The sequence below is a fragment of the Eulemur rufifrons genome, chromosome 5 (genome assembly GCF_041146395.1).
Source record: "Eulemur rufifrons isolate Redbay chromosome 5, OSU_ERuf_1, whole genome shotgun sequence".
Lineage (NCBI taxonomy): Eukaryota > Metazoa > Chordata > Mammalia > Primates > Lemuridae > Eulemur > Eulemur rufifrons.
Window position 1 is genome coordinate 36,376,246 of NC_090987.1, and position 18,492 is coordinate 36,394,737.

The window sequence follows — 18,492 nt, forward strand, 5'->3', positions numbered from 1 at the left end:
ATCTTTATATCTATGTCTATATATTTTTTTCTATGTCTATATTGAGCTGACAAAAAATTTTAAGGAATTTGAACAAGGTAGAACTAATATAGAGATGAAAATTTACCCTCTACTCACCTGTCAGGAGATAATTACCCATGGGTGTCCTGCATTTCTGTACATCTTGCAAGCACAGGCACTAGATGGTTGGGTTTCAGACTATTTTCAAGGATGTCTGTATTTAGGACTACTTTGGAGAAGAGAGATAGTATGTCCCTCTGGAGCAAAGAGCTGGTTTGCTTATAGTCTTGGAAGACAGAGATAGTGTCTTTCTCCAAAGCCAAGGTCAGCCATGCTTGCTGTCCAGCATAATAAAGATAATAATTTTGCTCCAGAACAAAGGGCAGGCATGCCTACTACCTTTTAAGAAAGCATCACATGTCCTAAGCTCAGGATTCCCTTCTCCTAGAACAAATCCTGTGAACAAGTGTCACCTGATCCTCTGTTCCCATTTTGCAGGAATTGGGCATGGGGCACTGACACAAAAATATGATTCTCCAGCTGCTGCTAGTACTGTGAGTAATAACATTCTTTGTCTCTGACCCACTAATTGCATGTCTTGCATACAACTAGGAAAACTAATTTTTTCAGTAGGATAAAATCTCCACCTTTCACAGTTCTTTACATTACCAGTAACTTCCTTCACATAAAATATGTAAGAACCATGTATGAAAATTGGCATAGCACCCAAATGCAAGGTAAGTATTCCAAGGAAACTGAAAGCATACACCATATTAACTGACAAAAAAAATCAACTATAAAATATAATTTTTTTGTTACTGGAAACAAGATTTAACCACTTGAGAATGAAAACCCACTTTTTAAGTAACTGTCAGGCCAAGGTAGAGATAAAAAGTAACATACAGAAATGTCAAAAAAAAAGTGGTGCACAAAAGTGAATTCATAAGTATAAATATTTTTCAATGGAAACAAACTAAATTTTAGAAAAAGAAAATAAAAACAACTTGGAGTAAAAGAAGAATTAGCAAAATTAATATCAAAACTTTTAAATATATCCAAATATTTTTAAAAATAAAATAAAAGCAAATGCCTCATAACATTATTGGCAAGTATAAAATAAAATTATAAGTAATAAATGCAATATAACCATGCTTTTAGAAATAAATAAAATATCAAATTCTGCCAAGGATATTAATAAAAGAAAAAAAAAGCATCTCCAAATGATTTTTTATGTAGTTCTAAGTTCTATTTCTAAGATTTCATTTGTGATTTAAAAAATTTACATTTATCAAGTAAAATTTATTTCAGAAATGCAGTAAGAATCAATATTACATAATTTATTATTACAATACCTTAAATTTAATAAGAAAAACATGATCATCATAATTTTTGAAAAAGGAATTAGATAAAATCAACAGTCACAATTATTGAAAACACCAATGAGCATGAAATCAACATGATTAAAAAATAGTCACCATCATATATTCCTAATGGTAAAATGCAAGAGAGACTACCATTAAATCTGGAAAAAGCAATAATGATATCTAACATCCTTACTAGAAGGATTAGCCAGTGTTTTAAGACATGACACAGAAGATAAATAATAAGAGTTAAATACAAGAAGAGTGATTCATTTAAAGAAAATGCAAAATGTCATCCTATGGAAAATGTGTGCAATGATTTTGTTTATAAGAGAAAAACACAAAAACCATAGGATGTCCAAATACACATAATAGCAAATGTGAAAATGCAATCATATAAATAACTTACACATTGTAACAAAAATATAAAATTCCAAAATCTATTTTTATAAAAACATATTTAATATATGAATAAAATTACAAATATGTTTGAAAGATATAAAATACCTAAATGGGAAGACTAAATATGTTACACATATCAATTATTACCAAATGAATTTGTAGTTTAATCCTATTCAAATAAAAAAATCTAATGTTATTTGGAGTAATTTGACAAAATAACACTAAACTTTTCCTGAAAAAATAATCAGGTGAGAATAATGAAGAATTTTGAAAAACAGAAAAATAAGAGGAAGAGAAAAGTCTTCTTCTATAGTAAATGTATTATAAAGCTATAATAATTAAAGTAGCAAGAACTGATGCAAATACAGAAAGATCCTGATCAATGACAGAAAAAGATATCCCAGAATAGAGACTTTAATATATGACTACATCAGAAGTCAATATCCCTGTAGTACTATGCTAGTAATTAACAGTAGGGGTGGAAGTAGAATTGACTTTCAGTCTTCACTTCGCATCTTTCATTACTAACAATCTGAGATCTAAGTAGTGTGTGTAAGCATGACACCTTTGTTAATTTAAGCCACTGAGTTTTAGGGAGTTTTCTTGGCACTGCATAGTTTAGCTTATCTTAACTTATAGCCATGCTCCAATGTGACTTTTCCAGTAAAATTTAATGTTAACTCATAATATTAATATAAGCATAGATTTGAAATGTCTTTGTTCATCTTCGGTAACAAGGGGCTTTAGTGTCTTATGGAACTAGGGTGCAAAATCTCAAACTGCCAGTAGGTGTCACCATTTACATTATGCAGTGCAGACATAATGCTGCTCAAAAATCCAGCAAATACCAGATTTAAGATTTACTATGATTTGGGTGCCAAAGATATGAAACTAAGCAAGATAAGCATTCCTACTCACTAGGAGTTGATTCCAAGTAATAATAATTTTTTTTAAAGTTAGCTTCATCTTTTCTCAGATGTCAAATTTTAAAATTTTTTACACTGATTTCCTTCAATAGGGAAATTTTTAAAATTAATATCTAATGTCAATATTTGATTATTATTACACTGAACTTGATAATTAATACAAGATTATTAAAGTCATTAGCCAATCATTTAAATAATTCACGCACAATTTTATAATTGTAGTATTTGTACCTACACCTATGACCCCTTAACAATAACATCTGTTACAAATAAGTAGCCTAATATTCTTTACTCTCCTCCAAACAATGCCTTAGGGGCAAATGAAAACCCACCAAGGATAGGGCTTACTTGTCCTCCAGTCTTCTTTGTTCCATACATGTCCACACTGTGCCAAACACTTGTCAAGGTGCCAGTTTGAGTTTGTTATAGCAAATAAAAAGCAATAATGGCATAAAAAAATGAATAATCAACAGTCTGAATGTGTCTGTAATAAACATCTGTGAAACTGCTTTATGAAAATACACTCCACCCTGTAGGCATAATCAGGATACAAATATGCCCTTCTATTTTACAAAATTAGCTGACAGCCTTTGGGAAAACATCCTGAAGACCACTGCCTTATACCAATTAATACTAACCATATCTATCGGAAGGCAATGTAGCCAAGAAGTTTTTTTCCTTCTCAAATATATGTTTTTCTTTTAACCTGATGTGTTTGTCTGAGGGCCTATTGGTGTTCTGTGGTGATAGATGCCACAGAAACATTTGTTTTTCGGACTAATTGGATGATGTCAGTTCCCAGAGCTGTCAGCCTGACAATTTTTGCAAGTGGTAAGTTCAAGCGAAAGAAAATTTCTAAAATTAAAGATAAGTTACACGAAACATAAAAAACTAGAGTACAAGTAGTCTTAAAGATTTGAAGAGTTTGTTCTAAAACTATGAGCACCTCCTAATGGCTGGTTCAAAGAGCAGAACTCTACCACATCCCCTTTAGGATTAGACATTCAAACAAAGCATGGAAAAAGTCAACAGTGTGCTTAACTATCTTTTTGTTCCTTCGTCCCCCACCTTCTCCCTCCCTAGTTTTTTTTTTCTTGCTTGTTTGTTTTAAAGATATTGTGAGCTGACTGAAAATACATATAGATTTTTAAAAATTACATCAATCACAGAGAGCTAAGAAATTATATTAGCTATGAGTTTCAAACCAAAGGGGGATAAAGGTGGAAAAATGTTTAGTGAAGATGACTGTGGTCAAAAGCAAATATTTCTAAATAAAAATAGAAGTTGAGAAAATGGTTGCTGGATATGCAACATATTTACTTTTATGTTCAAAATTTTGCAGAAAGATTTAAGAATTCTGTTTCTGGGAAGAACATTAATTATAATATTGATTGTCTAAACATTCAGGAGGATAATACGTGTGTCTGTGTGCGTGTGTGCATCCAGATAGTGAAGATTACTAAACTTAAAAATTTTTAAATATTAACTTTGCAAAACTAAAAAAAAGCAAATATATTATTTTACCTTTGATAATAATCTAATTATGATATATTGCTTGTAGGGGATGCTGTCAGTAATCTAAACTGCAGGACATAGGACGCAAAAGGGTCTCTTGAAGGTTTGCAATGTGCAAGCAACTGATTTGATTTTGTGATTCTTAAAAACAAACAAACAAAACATGTTCCACAGGGCAACACCTTTAAGATTTTAGCCAGGGTCTGGGGTTAACATGTCTAGGTTCTGCTGACTTGGCCCAAAAAGTTTCTTTTGGTTCAGATCTGAGGAGGTTGCTTTCCTTCAAGCAGGAGCTATATGAACTCATCATCTCTTCACTGCTAGCTTTTGATGGGTACACGGAAATTCAAAATCTCCCTGGAGCCCTTAAATTTCCATGTTCCTGTTCACTAACAGTGCTCCCTTCCCTCTGCCTGTTGGTGGCCCCATTGTTTCTTTTCCCATAAGTTTTGTAGTCTGTGTAATAGATGCCCTAAAGCCAGCTTGTCATCCCTATAGCTAAGGTTAAAAGAAAAAGATAGATGGTATTGGTCTTATACTTTGTTCTTACTCTCAGGTAAGTTCTTCAATTTGGACACAACCTTTTAAAAAATTACCTCTTTTTAGGGGAATGTATTTTCTACAGAAGTGAAAATAGTTTTTTTTTTCCTTTAATATGTTTATAAATGTGTTACTAGCAAGTGGTTGACCTACCCAATTTTACTGTAAAGTAAAACTGGATATTCTAAGCAGGAGAGATGCATTTCTCAAAACTGATGATTTGGAACTATAACCTCTGGTGAAACGGTGACTGATTTCTATGTGTCTGTTAAATGGATTCTAATATCCTAATCTGTTGAATGGATTCCAGCATTTCAACTCCAAGCTTGAAATCAGCATGTGAATAAAATCTTTAGAAATACCCATAGGTGAAATGATGGCACACTGATGAATAACAAGATGACAAAATTCAACCTCAGAAGACTTCATATGAATAATAGAAGGTTTATACTAACTGGAAGTAAAGGGTGATTAAATATTAAATTGTGATTCTCAACAGCAGGAATGTTAGTGAAGAAAGTGACAATGACCCTCCCTACCAGGAACATGTTGCAATATTTGGGGTAAGGTACAGTAACAGCATCTATTGACCAACATTTATAGAGAAAGATTATATAAATGAAAGATGAAAGATGTTACTCCTAGGACATGTGAGCAAACACATACAGTATGACAACTACAACAAAAAAGGCTGAAGATAACAGTACTAAATATTTTAGTTACCGAGTGAGGTATTTCTTCCCCATCCACTACAAATACCACTGTCTGAATTACCAATATTATAAATTTGTATTTCTTATTGTCTATTGAAAACATAATTTTATTCATATTATGTAGACAAGTGCTTCATTCTGGATGGATTTAGTTAGTGTGAATGCCAGTGAACATATCAGGGTGAATGTACCTTCATGGATTGTTTCAACATGATGTGAAACCTTGAAAATGGTTTGCATAACTATTATCATGTTGAGAATAAAGCATTTAGATTTTTTTAAAAAGCTGAAATCTATAGAGGCTAAAACAATAATTTGGAGCTTGGTAATTTGTAGAGGTGACAGCATTTCTCACAGGACATGAAAAATGGGAAGTCTTTCATTAACTTTGGGAAGGGCTGTGTTACAATGAGGGCCCTAAGCTAAAAAGTCCACCAAGCTTCTGTCACGGACATGGGCCTCCATTGAGACTGATGTGTCATCTTTGGGAAGCTGTAGATGACCCACTCAGACAAGGAAAACGTGCCAGCAGTCATTTAGCCTCCAGAAAATCACTTAGGGCTCCTTCTTTCCTTTATCAAGGAATAAATCACAGATGAAATCCTGACATAGATAAATAAGGTCAAGCCACCAGCAGAGTGCAGTGTGGCTTGTGCCAGTTTCAGCTGGGGAGGTTCTTTATACACTTTTACAGAGCAGAAACTAATGCCAGGGCAGAGATGAGCATGAAGCATCTGGTGCAAGCAAGGGAGTAGTAGCCCCGGTTTCATGAGAATGTGAGAAAACATTGGTCAGAAGAGGTTCAGAGAAGAAGATTCTAGAGAAGAAGCCTTAGAGACAGGCTCTGAACTCTTAATGTGAGCAAGGAGGCAGAATAGGGTGGCTTATTAAAAACCGGGAGGATTAAATGAGATTATGCATATTAAACACAATCCCCTCCCCAAGAAACCCTCAAACGTGAAAGAGACAAAAACAAACACTGCAAGGAAAACTAGAGAGAGGAAACCCAGACAAAGCAGGAAGAGGAAGAAAACTTTTGAACACTATATAAAGAGATGAGAGAAGCTCTTATATTCATGAAACAAGAGCGAGATTCTATAATAGAAATCATCAGAGAACCATTAGGAAATCAAAAATATTTGCTAAATTCTCAACAGAAAGGCTGGAAGACAATTGTAAATAAATCTCCCAGAAAATTTGTATGAAAGAGAGAGAGAGAGAGAGAGAAGAAAATGAGAGAGATAAGAAAATTAAGAATCAATCACCTGGAAAGTTCTACATCCAAAAAAACAAGTGTTCCAGAAAGTGAGAGAATAAAATTTACAAAGCCAACTTATGTCTTCTTCAGTTAAAGCTTATACCATCCCACTAATTTTTGACTGGAAAAAAAGGCTACAGAGCACAAAAAAAAAAAAAAAAAGAAAGAAAGAAAGAAAAATTACATAATTTCCATCCTTACAAAAACAACTTGAGAGGAATTTTGGAAGCACAGCAATTTTAGAACTGGGGATGGCCATACGCATACCCAGCAAGCATCTCATGAGAAACTTCCTTACTGTTGATGATTTGCCCTTATCATGAAACATGTAAATTTTTGAGAGAGGATAGATTGAACTGCCCTGGATGGATTGTTACATATCAGTTGCCTCCTTTGTGTCGATCTTCCTGTAGGTTCTGGGTGTCAAAAGGCTGTCCCCACCCCCTTGTCCAAATTCCATGCTCTGTTTTCCTGTGTGACTCACTCCTAAATCTGGGCAAATATTTAGTGAGCTATTACTAAGATTACAAACTTACCCATGCCCTGTCATTTGGCCACAGTCCACATGCTATCCACAGCATGAGCCCCTTCTGCTGTTAGAGGACACAGACCTCAAGTCCTTCAGTCCTTCTTAATGTCCTTCTGTGCCTTTCTGTCCCTGTTTCTGTGGCTCCGTTCCCTCACAGCACTGACAACCAGCCTCCTCAAAGTCCTCTTCCCTCCATTTGAGAGACATCCTGTGCCCCAGTGACACTCTGAGAGTTTGAAATTTCATAGGGTTTAGATAAATTAGTTTTGCAATGCAAATACGTGTTTATTATTGGCCGTCATAAAAACTTCAGAAATGAGAATATCCTTATCTCTTGCAAATGCATCTTTGAAAAACTTTTCTCAAAGATGGCTCAAAATAATAGACCTCCCAGAAAAATGATGCTTATCTGTAATGATCACTCAGCTCTCTTCAGCTACTATGTAAAGAATGGATCACAACGACATACATAATAAATTCTTTAATAAATGGGAATATGGTTGACATTTTATATTCACTGTTGTTTAAAAGGAAAACTCAAACCATATTTACCCAGCTAGTACTGGAATATAGGGATGGGTAAGCATAATTTATGAATGATTATGGTGCATTTAACAATACAGTTTTCTTAAATATCTGTGAATGTTGCCTTTGTAACGGAAAACATAATTATGTTATTTTTTAAACGTGTGAATAAGTGGGGAAAAAGGAGAAATATTTAATAGGCATTTGGTGGCTTGTTGATGATGCCACGTTATTAAAATATAACTTAACTTTAGATACCAGTCATTCCTCTTCTAGTTGAATCCACAGTCTTAAAGAGTACCATGCATTTATCTATAACTTCTCTCTAAAGAACTAAGTAGGTTTTACTGACATTATATTCTTAGTCCTCCCAGCATTCCTGTGACAAAAGTGGCATTATTTTTGTTCTATAGTGAGAAAACTTTTAAAGAAATTAAGTGGCATATTTAAGATTATTCAGCCAGTCATAGACCCGGGAAGAGAACACAGGTCTGTTGAGTCCAAGGAAATACTTACTCAACTGCTTCAATTTCCATTGGAGGAAAGGGCACAGTCAATATAAGTTCAGACACTAAATATGTTTTACTATCCTCTAAACACTGACAGTCATATTTCAAAACTTTCCTTAAAACAGGACTTTGCTTTTAAAAGGACACAAGGGCAAAAGTTTGGCACAACTAAATGTTACCAAAGTCTTCAGAATGATTTGTTTTATTTTCTCAAGATCTATTTATCTCGAGAAATAGGCTTTCTGTCTTTTAAGTAACCTACAGTGTTGGTATTACCCGATACACACCCACCCTTCTGGTGCAGAAGATAGATTTCTTAAATATCATGCAAATCATATTCTCAAATATACCTATCTTTATACAGGACTCAGGCAATCAACTATGCAAATTTGACTCTGGGAGCACATAAGCAGAAAATAGTTCCAGAAACAATAGAAGTCAGGGTAACACACAAAAAGTGCTAAGCAAAATGAGTTTTAGTCCTGGTCTTGCTATTACCAATTTATGGGATATATTCAAAAGTGAATTAGTTTTTCTATATAAAATTAATATATCAATATTGAATATTTTGTTTCCTAGGAATACTTTCATATGCCCAGACTTGTTTTTCTGCACTTTATAAAGCCACCAAAATTTAATTCTTTTTCCAGTCTGTAGATTATTTACTCGGCCATTACTTTTTACATTAGCGATCTTGTGTTGCTTTGTAAAATTTGAACCCCCCAAATAACCCAGATAAAATTCCTATTATAAACTTTTTTTTTTAATTGCCGATGGAACTGGGGGAGCTGGGAGGAGTATTCACTGAGATTCCTGAGTAACTCTGCTCTGAAACCTCTGTGGAAATCAGCACAATTAATAAACACATAAATAAATGCAAATGCCCTACTGTGCTCCATTGTGTCCCTATCAGGCTTTCCCAAGAAATGTTGGTATAATCCACATTTTAGAGATGAGGAAAAGTAGCCTTAGAAACCTTAAGAAACTTACTCAAGGTCATAGGGCCAGGTCCACCTGAATTTATAGCCCTTCTCTGTTCATTAGACCCTCTACTTTCCAGAAAGGGATTCTTTATTTTTTTGTGGAGTTCCTTGTAATGCAGAGGCTGCTTATGAATTACTTCCCTCTGCTGAGTCACTCATAGGGCAAATTTATAAGTCACTTAAGTGAACATATGTACTTCAAGTTACTTACTAGGTTATATTTTCCATGAAGACATTGAGTTTGATTTTCAAATATTGAAAAAATAAAAGGTAAATTATATCTCCAAATAAGAGTAGATTTTTTAAAAAAAATAGCCAGGTTTTTCTTCTAGTATTGGATCAGATCACTACTTCTCTGGTTGAATACTAGGTGAGTGGCCAGCTTATGCTTAGCAGGCAGGTTGTATCAAAGATACGGATCTGTAAATGCCAGAGTCACATTAAATAATGCGAGATGATCACGCTAAGACAGGCACATGAAAACTGAGATCAGTAGAAAGAAGAGTAATGTCCCCAGTTTCAATATACTTTAGAGGAACAAAAAACTTGAGGAAAAATAGTGGAGAAATCCTTAGAAGCATTCTGCTGCTGCTGCTGCTGCTTTTTTTTTTTTTTTTTTTTTTAAGTCTCCCTCTCATCCCATGTAATTGAATTTTTTAATGTTAAAGGGACTCCCTAGGATAAGATAAAGAGTCTAGGGTAAGACACATACTGGGAATAAGAGAACCCGAGTCCCATTCTGGGTCCCCTACTTGCCAGCTGGTGGCCTTGTGCACCTTTTTAAACCTCTGGGTGCCCTTATCTGTAAAATGACGAAGTTGCATAAACCACCTTTAATTGTTCACCTAGAACATTCTATGCCTCTGTGAAAGGGATATTACCCAGGGAAAGTCAGTTTTGATGTACACTAGAGTAATTAGGACTATAAATGGAATTTGAGGGGTACTTGGTAAGGGAAAAGGGACAATCGTAGCTTGCTGTGAAGATTGGAAGAGAAGAAGGAAGAGCGGAGGAGGAGGTTTTCATTCAATATTTGGGAAGGACACTTTGCTAAGTGTCAGAGACAAAGACCACTGAGATCCTGTCTTACCTTGGAGGCATGTGTCTGCAAGGGTGGGGGATGGAGAGAAGGCTACTGACTAGAAGGACCAGACTCCTACTGTTTGGCATTTGTTTCCAAAGTGAGAGCCCTTTACACAAACACTCACATGATGAATTTGTACATTTGTCATCTCTTGTCTGAGAAGACACACCAGAACAAAATTATGATTTTACTATGAAATGAGTGTTTAGAAATGAATCATGACCTCTACATACATATACAAACTGGCTACGTGTGCAGGGCACATCATTTATTGAGTCTTTCCACAATGCTTTGTGGACATACACATTTGCAGACCTCTTGTAGTAAATCAGCATCACCCTGTAAGTCAGAAATCAAGAATTAGATTGATTTTTGGTGTATGAGTCCAGTCTTAATTTATATTATTATTATTTTTTCTTGTTTCTCTCTACCCTACCATCAATACCGCCTGGTTGTTTCTATGGGTCACTGACAAGCCCCTTGCATCTGTGGAGTTCTACAGGCTGATACAAAACCAGTCTTCAGAGAGACAATTCTTTGAGCAGGGCCTAAAAATCTGAGGGTTCGGTCACCACCTGTCCAGAAAATTGAATGGCCTCATTACATAATCTTAAGTATCATATTATAGGAGTAAAGCTATGTTGGGTGCCACAGTTAACACTAGATCTACTTTTATTAACATCAAAGGGAGGCACAAAGTCTCCAATGACATGGTTTTAGACTAGGCTATTCCTTCTTGTAATCAAAGGCTGGTTAGCAGGATTTGGCTGACCATTTGATCAGGTTACATTAGGCAAGATTCCAAAACAATTCATAACCAGTGAAGAGTGAGAGGCATTCAAATTGAATTTAAAAAAAAAAAAAAAATGCTGGGCTTACCCAAAGGATCAAAAATTATTAGTATCAGAGAATTAGTTGACTGACAGCCAGTCCAAAGCAGATTTTGAAGCTATATAAGGGTTTAATAAGGTTTTAATTTATAAGGGACATGATGTTTAAAGCTTCAAGCAAATAATACAAACAAGCAATAGAGTTATTCATGCTGAAATGTGTTCTACCTTTAAATTAATCAGAATGGCAATAAACATTGATGGCTACTGCTGGGAGTGATGAGGATGCAACTAAGATCCCATGTCCAGGATCACAGCTTAATTCTTAGCGTTGGAAATGATGTCTATAAATCCCACTTCAGAATACAACAAACATCTCTCCATATTGCTGCTGAATGTTTTACTATTATTAAGCATGACTCCCTGAAAGTAGAATTTATAAATACCCTATTGCAAAGATAACTTTTAGGCTCATTAGCAAGAGTGTGACAATAATATCTAGCAGAAAAAGAAGAGAAAGAGGGAGAAAAGCATTTCTGATTACTATATTAGCGAGCCTTTCATCTCATCTTTTAAATTTAATTAACATAACCTTTCTTATTCATTTGAGAAGAAAGAAGATCCAGGAAATTTTTTGAGTTTCATAAAAAAAGACTTACAATATTATGTTTTAATTAAAATTGAATAAACCTCCCTATGAATATTAAATTTTTTAAAAGCCTAGCCAGCAATAGTACATTATTAAAAGCTGCATCAGTTATGTGGAGGAATTAGTACTTGATTTTTAAAGGTTCATCATCAAATTCTTAAATGATCAGTATCTTGAAACTCAAATTCAATAAAGGTTAATATTTCAGTTACCCAAAGCAGACGAGTAAGTAGTAAAGGCACAAAATGTTCATAACTGCAACGAAGTTCACCGACCTCCCAAGTGTTGAAACCCTTAGATAAAACGAGTTTCTCTATTTACCTGGAAAACCTTTAAAAAAGTACCTTTCAGAAAACACGTATTTCCTCTCGAGAATCAATCAACTGCTCCCCACCCCTCCTCCATTCGACAAATGCTTGTGACCCAAACTTGTAAAGTTTCTCACTCTGTGTTGCACTCAAGTTCATGCCTTAAAGAGAGTAAGCAAAAATGCTTTATATGGTGAGAACTCTGTATCAGTCGTTTTATCTTTTAGATAAGCCAATTTTCACGAGTTCTGGCTTTTAGGTTTTTTTTTTTTTCCCCCCCTTCTTCTTCTTCTCTCTCTCTTTTTTGATTGTTGTTGGGGGTGGTGTAGGAGGGAGTCAAAGTCTCTGAAACCCAAAAGCCCAAAAAATGTGAACCGTACCACTAAGGGGCAGAAATATAAAACAGGAGGAGACTTTAAATAAAATAACATGCACTCTCAAACTCCCAGTGGTGATAAAAGAAAACAAAACAAGAACACAAAAACTTGGGCTCTTCCAGTACATCCGCAAGGGTGGGAGGTGGCGAGGTGCGAGCAAAGAGGATTCGCAGCCTCCGCCCGCCCCCGCCCACGTCCCCGTCCCAGTCCCCGCCCGCAGGTGGCTCTTGGCAAGTGCCTCAGATAACAATGGCCAGGATGGGCTTCGCCTGCGTCCTTAGTTTGCTGTGTCTGTCCCTGGCCGGAAAAATAACCCATTCTCGAAAAAATGACAAAATAGAGAAGCATGCTTTAGGATCCCAAGGAAGCACCCCTCCCACCCCACGCCAATTCCTAATCTCCATCACATTCCCCACGAAAGATGAACCTGCCACCAATCAAGTTCCTGCGCAAGTTATTTTATTTCCCGCAGCCCCTCCACCTGCCAGGGCGGTGCTCGGCTCACCCCAGGCTTCCCTCCGGCGACCCCCCGCGGGCTGCAGCAAAAAACGGGGCGCTCCGGCGGGGCGGGGGCGGGCGGCTGCTGTGGATCCGGCCGGCTACCGCCGCAGCTTGGTGGCCTCCGATTGGCCACGACGCGGGCGGGGAGGCTCGGCGGAGGAGGGAGGCGGGGGCGAGGGCGGCGGCGGGAGGGGATAGGAGAGGGGAGCGGGCCGCGCAGCAAGGCAGCGCGTGCGGCGAGCGCGGGGAGAGCGGCGGCGGCGGCGGCGGCGGCGGCGACGGCTCGCCCAGGTCGCGCAGGCGGAGGCCGAGCGGGGTGCGCGATCGGCGACGGGGAGCGGCGCGCGCGAGTGAGCGGCGCAGGGCGAGGACCGGCGGGCGGGTGCCGGCGCCAGGGCAGCAGGGGCGGCTGCAGCAGCATCTGCGCGGGAAGGAGTCGCCGCGGCGGTAGCGGCCGCACCGGCCCGTCGCCTTACCCCCGCGCGGCCGAGGCCAGAGAACAGTCTCCAAGTAGCCGGGGGTCGGGAAAGGGGAGCAGAGAAGCGGCCCCCAGTCCCTTAAGCAGCGGAGGCGCGGGGCGGTGGGACTGCTGCCCTTTGTGGGCGCAGCGCGCGCACGGCCCGGAGCGCCCTCCCCGCGGCGCTATCCCCGGCCTCTTGGCTGCCCCGATCGGCCCTGGAGAAGGGACCCGGGAGGAAGCAAAACCACGAGCCCGAAACCTCGCGTTGCGGAGCTCCTGGGGAGCGCCATCCGCTCCACTTCCACCTCCGCATCTTACACCGGCCAAGGTCCCCGGCGCCGCATCCCTCGCGGCTTCCGCTGCGCTCCGGGCCGGAGTAGAGCCGCCTGCGCTGCCATCGCGGCCGCCTACACACAGACACACACACGCGCACACACATACAGACACACACACACACACACACACACACGCGCGCGCGCTCGCCCGCCCTTCTCCCCCGCCCCCTCCCCAGCTCCTTGATCTCTCGGTCTGTTTTATTACTCCTGGTGCGAGTCCCGCGGACTCCGCGGCCCGCTATTTGTCATCAGCTCGCTCTCCATTGGCGGGGAGAGGAGAGCAGCGGAGAAGGGGGTGGGGTGGGGAGGGGAAGGGAAGGGGGTGGAAACTGCCTGGAGCCGTTTCTCCGCGCCGCTGTTGGTGCTGCCGCTGCCTCCGCCGCCGCCGCCGCCGCCTCCGGCTCCTCGCTCGGCCCCTCTCCGCCTCCATGTGCCGGATAGCGGGAGCGCCGCGGACCCTGCTGCCGCTGCTGGCGGCCCTGCTTCAGGTACGCGGCAGTCCCCACGGGCCGGGCCACGGGCGGGGTGGGGCGGGCGGCGCCGGGTCCCTTTGTTCCCCGCGCCGCTGCGGGGCCGGGCTGCGCACCCGGGAAGGGAGGTGCCGCACCGCGCGGCCGGGAGCTGCGCAGGCACGAGGTTCGGCCCGGGCGCTGGGGCAGGGCTGCCGGGGCCGGCAGGTCCATCGCGCCTTTCCTGGCGGGGCTCGAGGGGGCCGATCGCGGGCCCCCTGTGCTCTTCCTTCGGGGCCAGGCGAACTCGCTGGGGTTGTCCCTAGGCAGCAGAAGGGTGAGGCAAGATAACTCCCAGGTTTTGCAGTTTTCTGGGTTTCTCGCCCCTCGCATTGCACTTTGCTCCAATTTTTTTATTTCTGCAGAGATGGGTCGCGAGTTTGCAGTAGGAATTCTCACTCTGGTGTCTTAGTTACGGGACTTGCCTTCACCCCACCCCACCCTGGCACCCGCGCGCCTCCCGGTGCCCAAGGGCTCCACTGTCCTATTGTCTTTACCCCAACCCAGAGTTGCCTCTTTTTCTTTTTCCCTCACAATTTAATGTGTCGGCTCTATCTGGAAAGAAAACCTCAACCCCCTTGTCCCAAGGAGTCTGGTGGCCGTCGCCTCCGCACCCAGTCCCTGGCTCCGCACGCTCAGCACCCCGTCGGGCAGGGAGAAGTTCCGTTACGCGGGTATTAATTTTCTGCCTCCGTCCGGCTGCCTGTGCCCTGCCTAGGTCCCAGGGACACCTTCGCCTGAAGCCGTCCCACTTTTCCCACCCTCGGGAGAGCTCCCGGGAGCCTTTTCATTGAATCTGGACTGAGAGGCTCCTCCGCGGCAGGAAGCACCTGCTCCAGTCAGGTCGCCGGTTTCCTCGCCGCTTGGTGCTGCCGGTCCCCAGCCCTGCCGGCGTCCCAACTTTCCCGCAGCGTCCTGCTGGGGGATGCCCCCAGGCCCCTCCGGGCCCGCCAGCGGGGTCCTGGAGGCAACGCCGCACAGCCTCGGCCGGGACCCCAGCGCTGGGCTAGGATCGTGTCTGGGTCTCGAGTTGGCCCCCGCCTGCGGTGGGGTCCCGACGAGGCTGCGGGAGAGGGGCGTGTCCACCCACGCCACGGGGCAGGAAAATCCTCCTCCGGGGGGCCTCCTGCATACCGCCAGCTGGGGGGTGGTTGGCCCGCCAGGTGGCAGTCCCGAAAAGTGCGGGCGCGGCTTGGAAGTGCAGCTGCGCTGGAGGTGGGGACAGATGGTGCGGATCGCCACACTCCGTGGTCTTCACGGGTCAGGTCCTGGCGCGACCGGGCCGCTGGGGGCCTGCGGGCGCCGGGGGCGGGACGGGGCTGGCGCCCGCGGTCTCTCGCGCTTTCTCCCGCCACCCCCTAGAGGGGTGTGGGCCGCGGCCGCGCCGAGCCCTGTCCATGGTGCGCCATGGTGCGGCGCGCCCAGTCCTGCCGGGCTCCAAGCTCTCCTCCCCGGGTCGTGCTCTTCCACTTTGTGGCTCTCTCCCTACCCTTGGCTTCTAGGCCGTTTGGTCCCGTCCTTCCTTTCTCCTTTCTTGGGTTTCTCCTTTTGTTCTTTTCGTCTCCTGCCGGTCTTTCTCTCTTCCCTTCCCCCACTCGCCAGTCCCCTCCCCTGACTCTCTCCTGACTCTGGGATTTCAGAACTATTAGACTAGACATTTTGGCCTCTGCAGTTTTGGAGAGTGGATGGAATTCTTTCTAACTTGGGGGAGGAGACCTGCCAGTCACTTGCTAACAAAAGTACCTCCTGCTATAAAACCGCCCTTTATTCTCAGAGCGCACACTCCTCATTCTTTCACCTCCTGTCACTTCATTTATTGTTTCTTCTTTAAAAATGGGGTTTATTAGAGAGGTTAGGCTGAAGGGGAAGAAAGGAAAAAGTGCTGCTTTCCGTGTTTGAAGTTAAGGGGAAGGCAAGGCAAACTTAAGAATCCTATGTATGCTAGACCTTTTTTTTTTTTTTTTTTTTTTAAAAGGCGATGTCATAAATAAAAAATCTTAATTTTAAAAACATTGATTTTTGGACATGGGGTGCTCTTGTATATAGACAATAAATCCTCAGAGTGTGCGTCCAGCCGTAGTTGCTTATTTTCACTAACTTTTTGATCTAAAAGTAAGTTTTAATTGAATACTGTACAGTGAAGTTAGGAGAGGAGAGATTTGCTGGTTGTGAATACCATGGGCAGTCTAATTGTTTTGCAACTGGAGCAATCTAATTGTCTCTTTTAGTCATCCGCCTTGAAGTCAGGTGGGAATTTTGGATGTCATTTTTTTTTCTTTAAACATTTTTTAAAATACCATTTATAAATGTCAAATAATGTGCTTATGTTTGCCATTGTATGTTCGTTCTTTCTCAGTTTCTTCTATACTGATGTTGACTTTTATAAACCTTCAGGAAAGGGGAAATTACAACTTTGTCATCAAGTTATTCGGCTGTCTAGTTCATGAGTGCAAGTCAAGCAGTAAAACAGAATCATTTGGAAGGTCATTAGGAGTGGAAGCAGAGCAGTTTATGCAACATGAGTTTTAGGGTTAAGTGCACCATGTGGATTGTACAACTGAGATTAGAAATGACTTTGTGCTAATGGTCTGCTTTACACACCAGTAACAACAAAGATCTATCTGCAAGGTGAAATTGGTTCCTCTGCAGTCGTCTGCTATTAAAATTCTAGTTTTTTTCAGGCTAGACTAAGCAGCGCATAGTTTTAGAAAAGAGAATGTATAGGTTATTAGGGCAGATACTGAGCCACATTGTTTTTTCATACCAGTTAAATATAATTGAATATTCAAAGCACTCTCTCCCTTTGTTAACCGAAGTGTCTGTGTTTCTTATTTTCATTTGAGAGTTTTAATTTAGTTATTCTGTTCCTTGGATTTATATAATTCTAGTCAATTTTGCATATTATGATACTCAGCTTTGAGATTTTTTTCTATTCTTTGTCATTTTGATTTAAGATAGTAGCATTGCCTTTTACATAAAAAAACAAATTTGACCATGAAACTTCTCTGATTAAGGGATAAAATGTTATATGACAAAGTTATGACTAGCTTTTCTTTTAAATTGTACAAATGACTTTAGGATACCTGCATAGGTTTACCATTTGGAAAAAATCAATTTTGCTTTTATTACTGACCCTGTTAATATATTAGAAATCCATTTAGTTTTTCTAGTTCTCATTTTAATTGCATAGCCCCATTGTTCTAATTTGAATACACTTGTATGGGTTATGAGGCATCAAGGACGGTACTTTAAATGTTCATAGAATTTCTGGATTCATAGTCTTATCACATAGGTTCTTGTTTCAACCCTAGATGAGGGCCTTGGAAAAAAGATGCATAAACCTTATTCGTTTTTCACCTATTAAGTACAGATTTTAAAGAGATTAATATTCAACATATGAAACATACATTTAAAAAAGAAGCTTTGTTTTAGGATGTGGAACATCTAGGATTCAATAACTTCCTTGTATGAAGCACATATTTATTCTCAGTGTTTATTTCATTTTCATGTATCTTTGAAACATAAGTTCTTGTGAAAGTGAGAATTAACTTAGTATTCACAGTTTATTTTATTTATTGGACATAGTTATATATTTCTTTGCCCTTTTCTTGGGACATGTGGTCATTACTAATAGGTGGTACATTGCAAATGTACTAGATGTGATTTGAAAAACAATATTTTATATATCCTAAAATATTTTTAAATATTAAATATATATATTAAGCCTAATATATATGTATCTTAGGCCTCAATTACAAGTTTAGAATATACATACAAAGTGTACTTTCTCAGTGTCATATTTTCATTGAAGTCTAACCTGATCTCCTTCTAGAAGTTCAGACTGAGATTTTAAAAGGACATTCTTTTTAGATATTTCTTATTTTATACATATAGAGACTAAAGTCTTTCTGGAACAGATTGTTTGGGGACAGTATTTTGCACCAAACTCTTGAATTTTCTTTTTCATTAAAAATTTTCACTTCTTAAATCTTTTGTGCTTCATTAAGCTTTAGGGATATTAATAGGGGAATGTCAAGACTTAAAGCAACAGTTAATCTTGCTTTAAATCCTGTTTTTTTTAAATCCTGAGTGATTAAAATCCCCATCCTGTTTTCAAGGAGATATCTCAAGTTAGAATTGTGGTTTTTAAAGAAAAAATTTAGGAAGTGTAGTATTTG

The 18,492-nt window shown here is 40.5% G+C and overlaps 1 protein-coding gene across 1 annotated transcript in view; it reads left to right on the forward strand.

Annotated features, from left to right (window-relative positions):
- Positions 1-13,561: 13,561 nt before the first annotated feature.
- CDH2 (cadherin 2) overlaps positions 13,562-18,492 on the forward strand; it is a 211,072-nt gene continuing 206,141 nt past the window's right edge. The window contains exon 1 of the mRNA XM_069468503.1: positions 13,562-14,293. Within this exon, the coding sequence (XP_069324604.1) occupies positions 14,234-14,293 (60 nt within the window). The 5' untranslated portion in view covers positions 13,562-14,233. The remainder of the gene's footprint in view (positions 14,294-18,492) is intronic.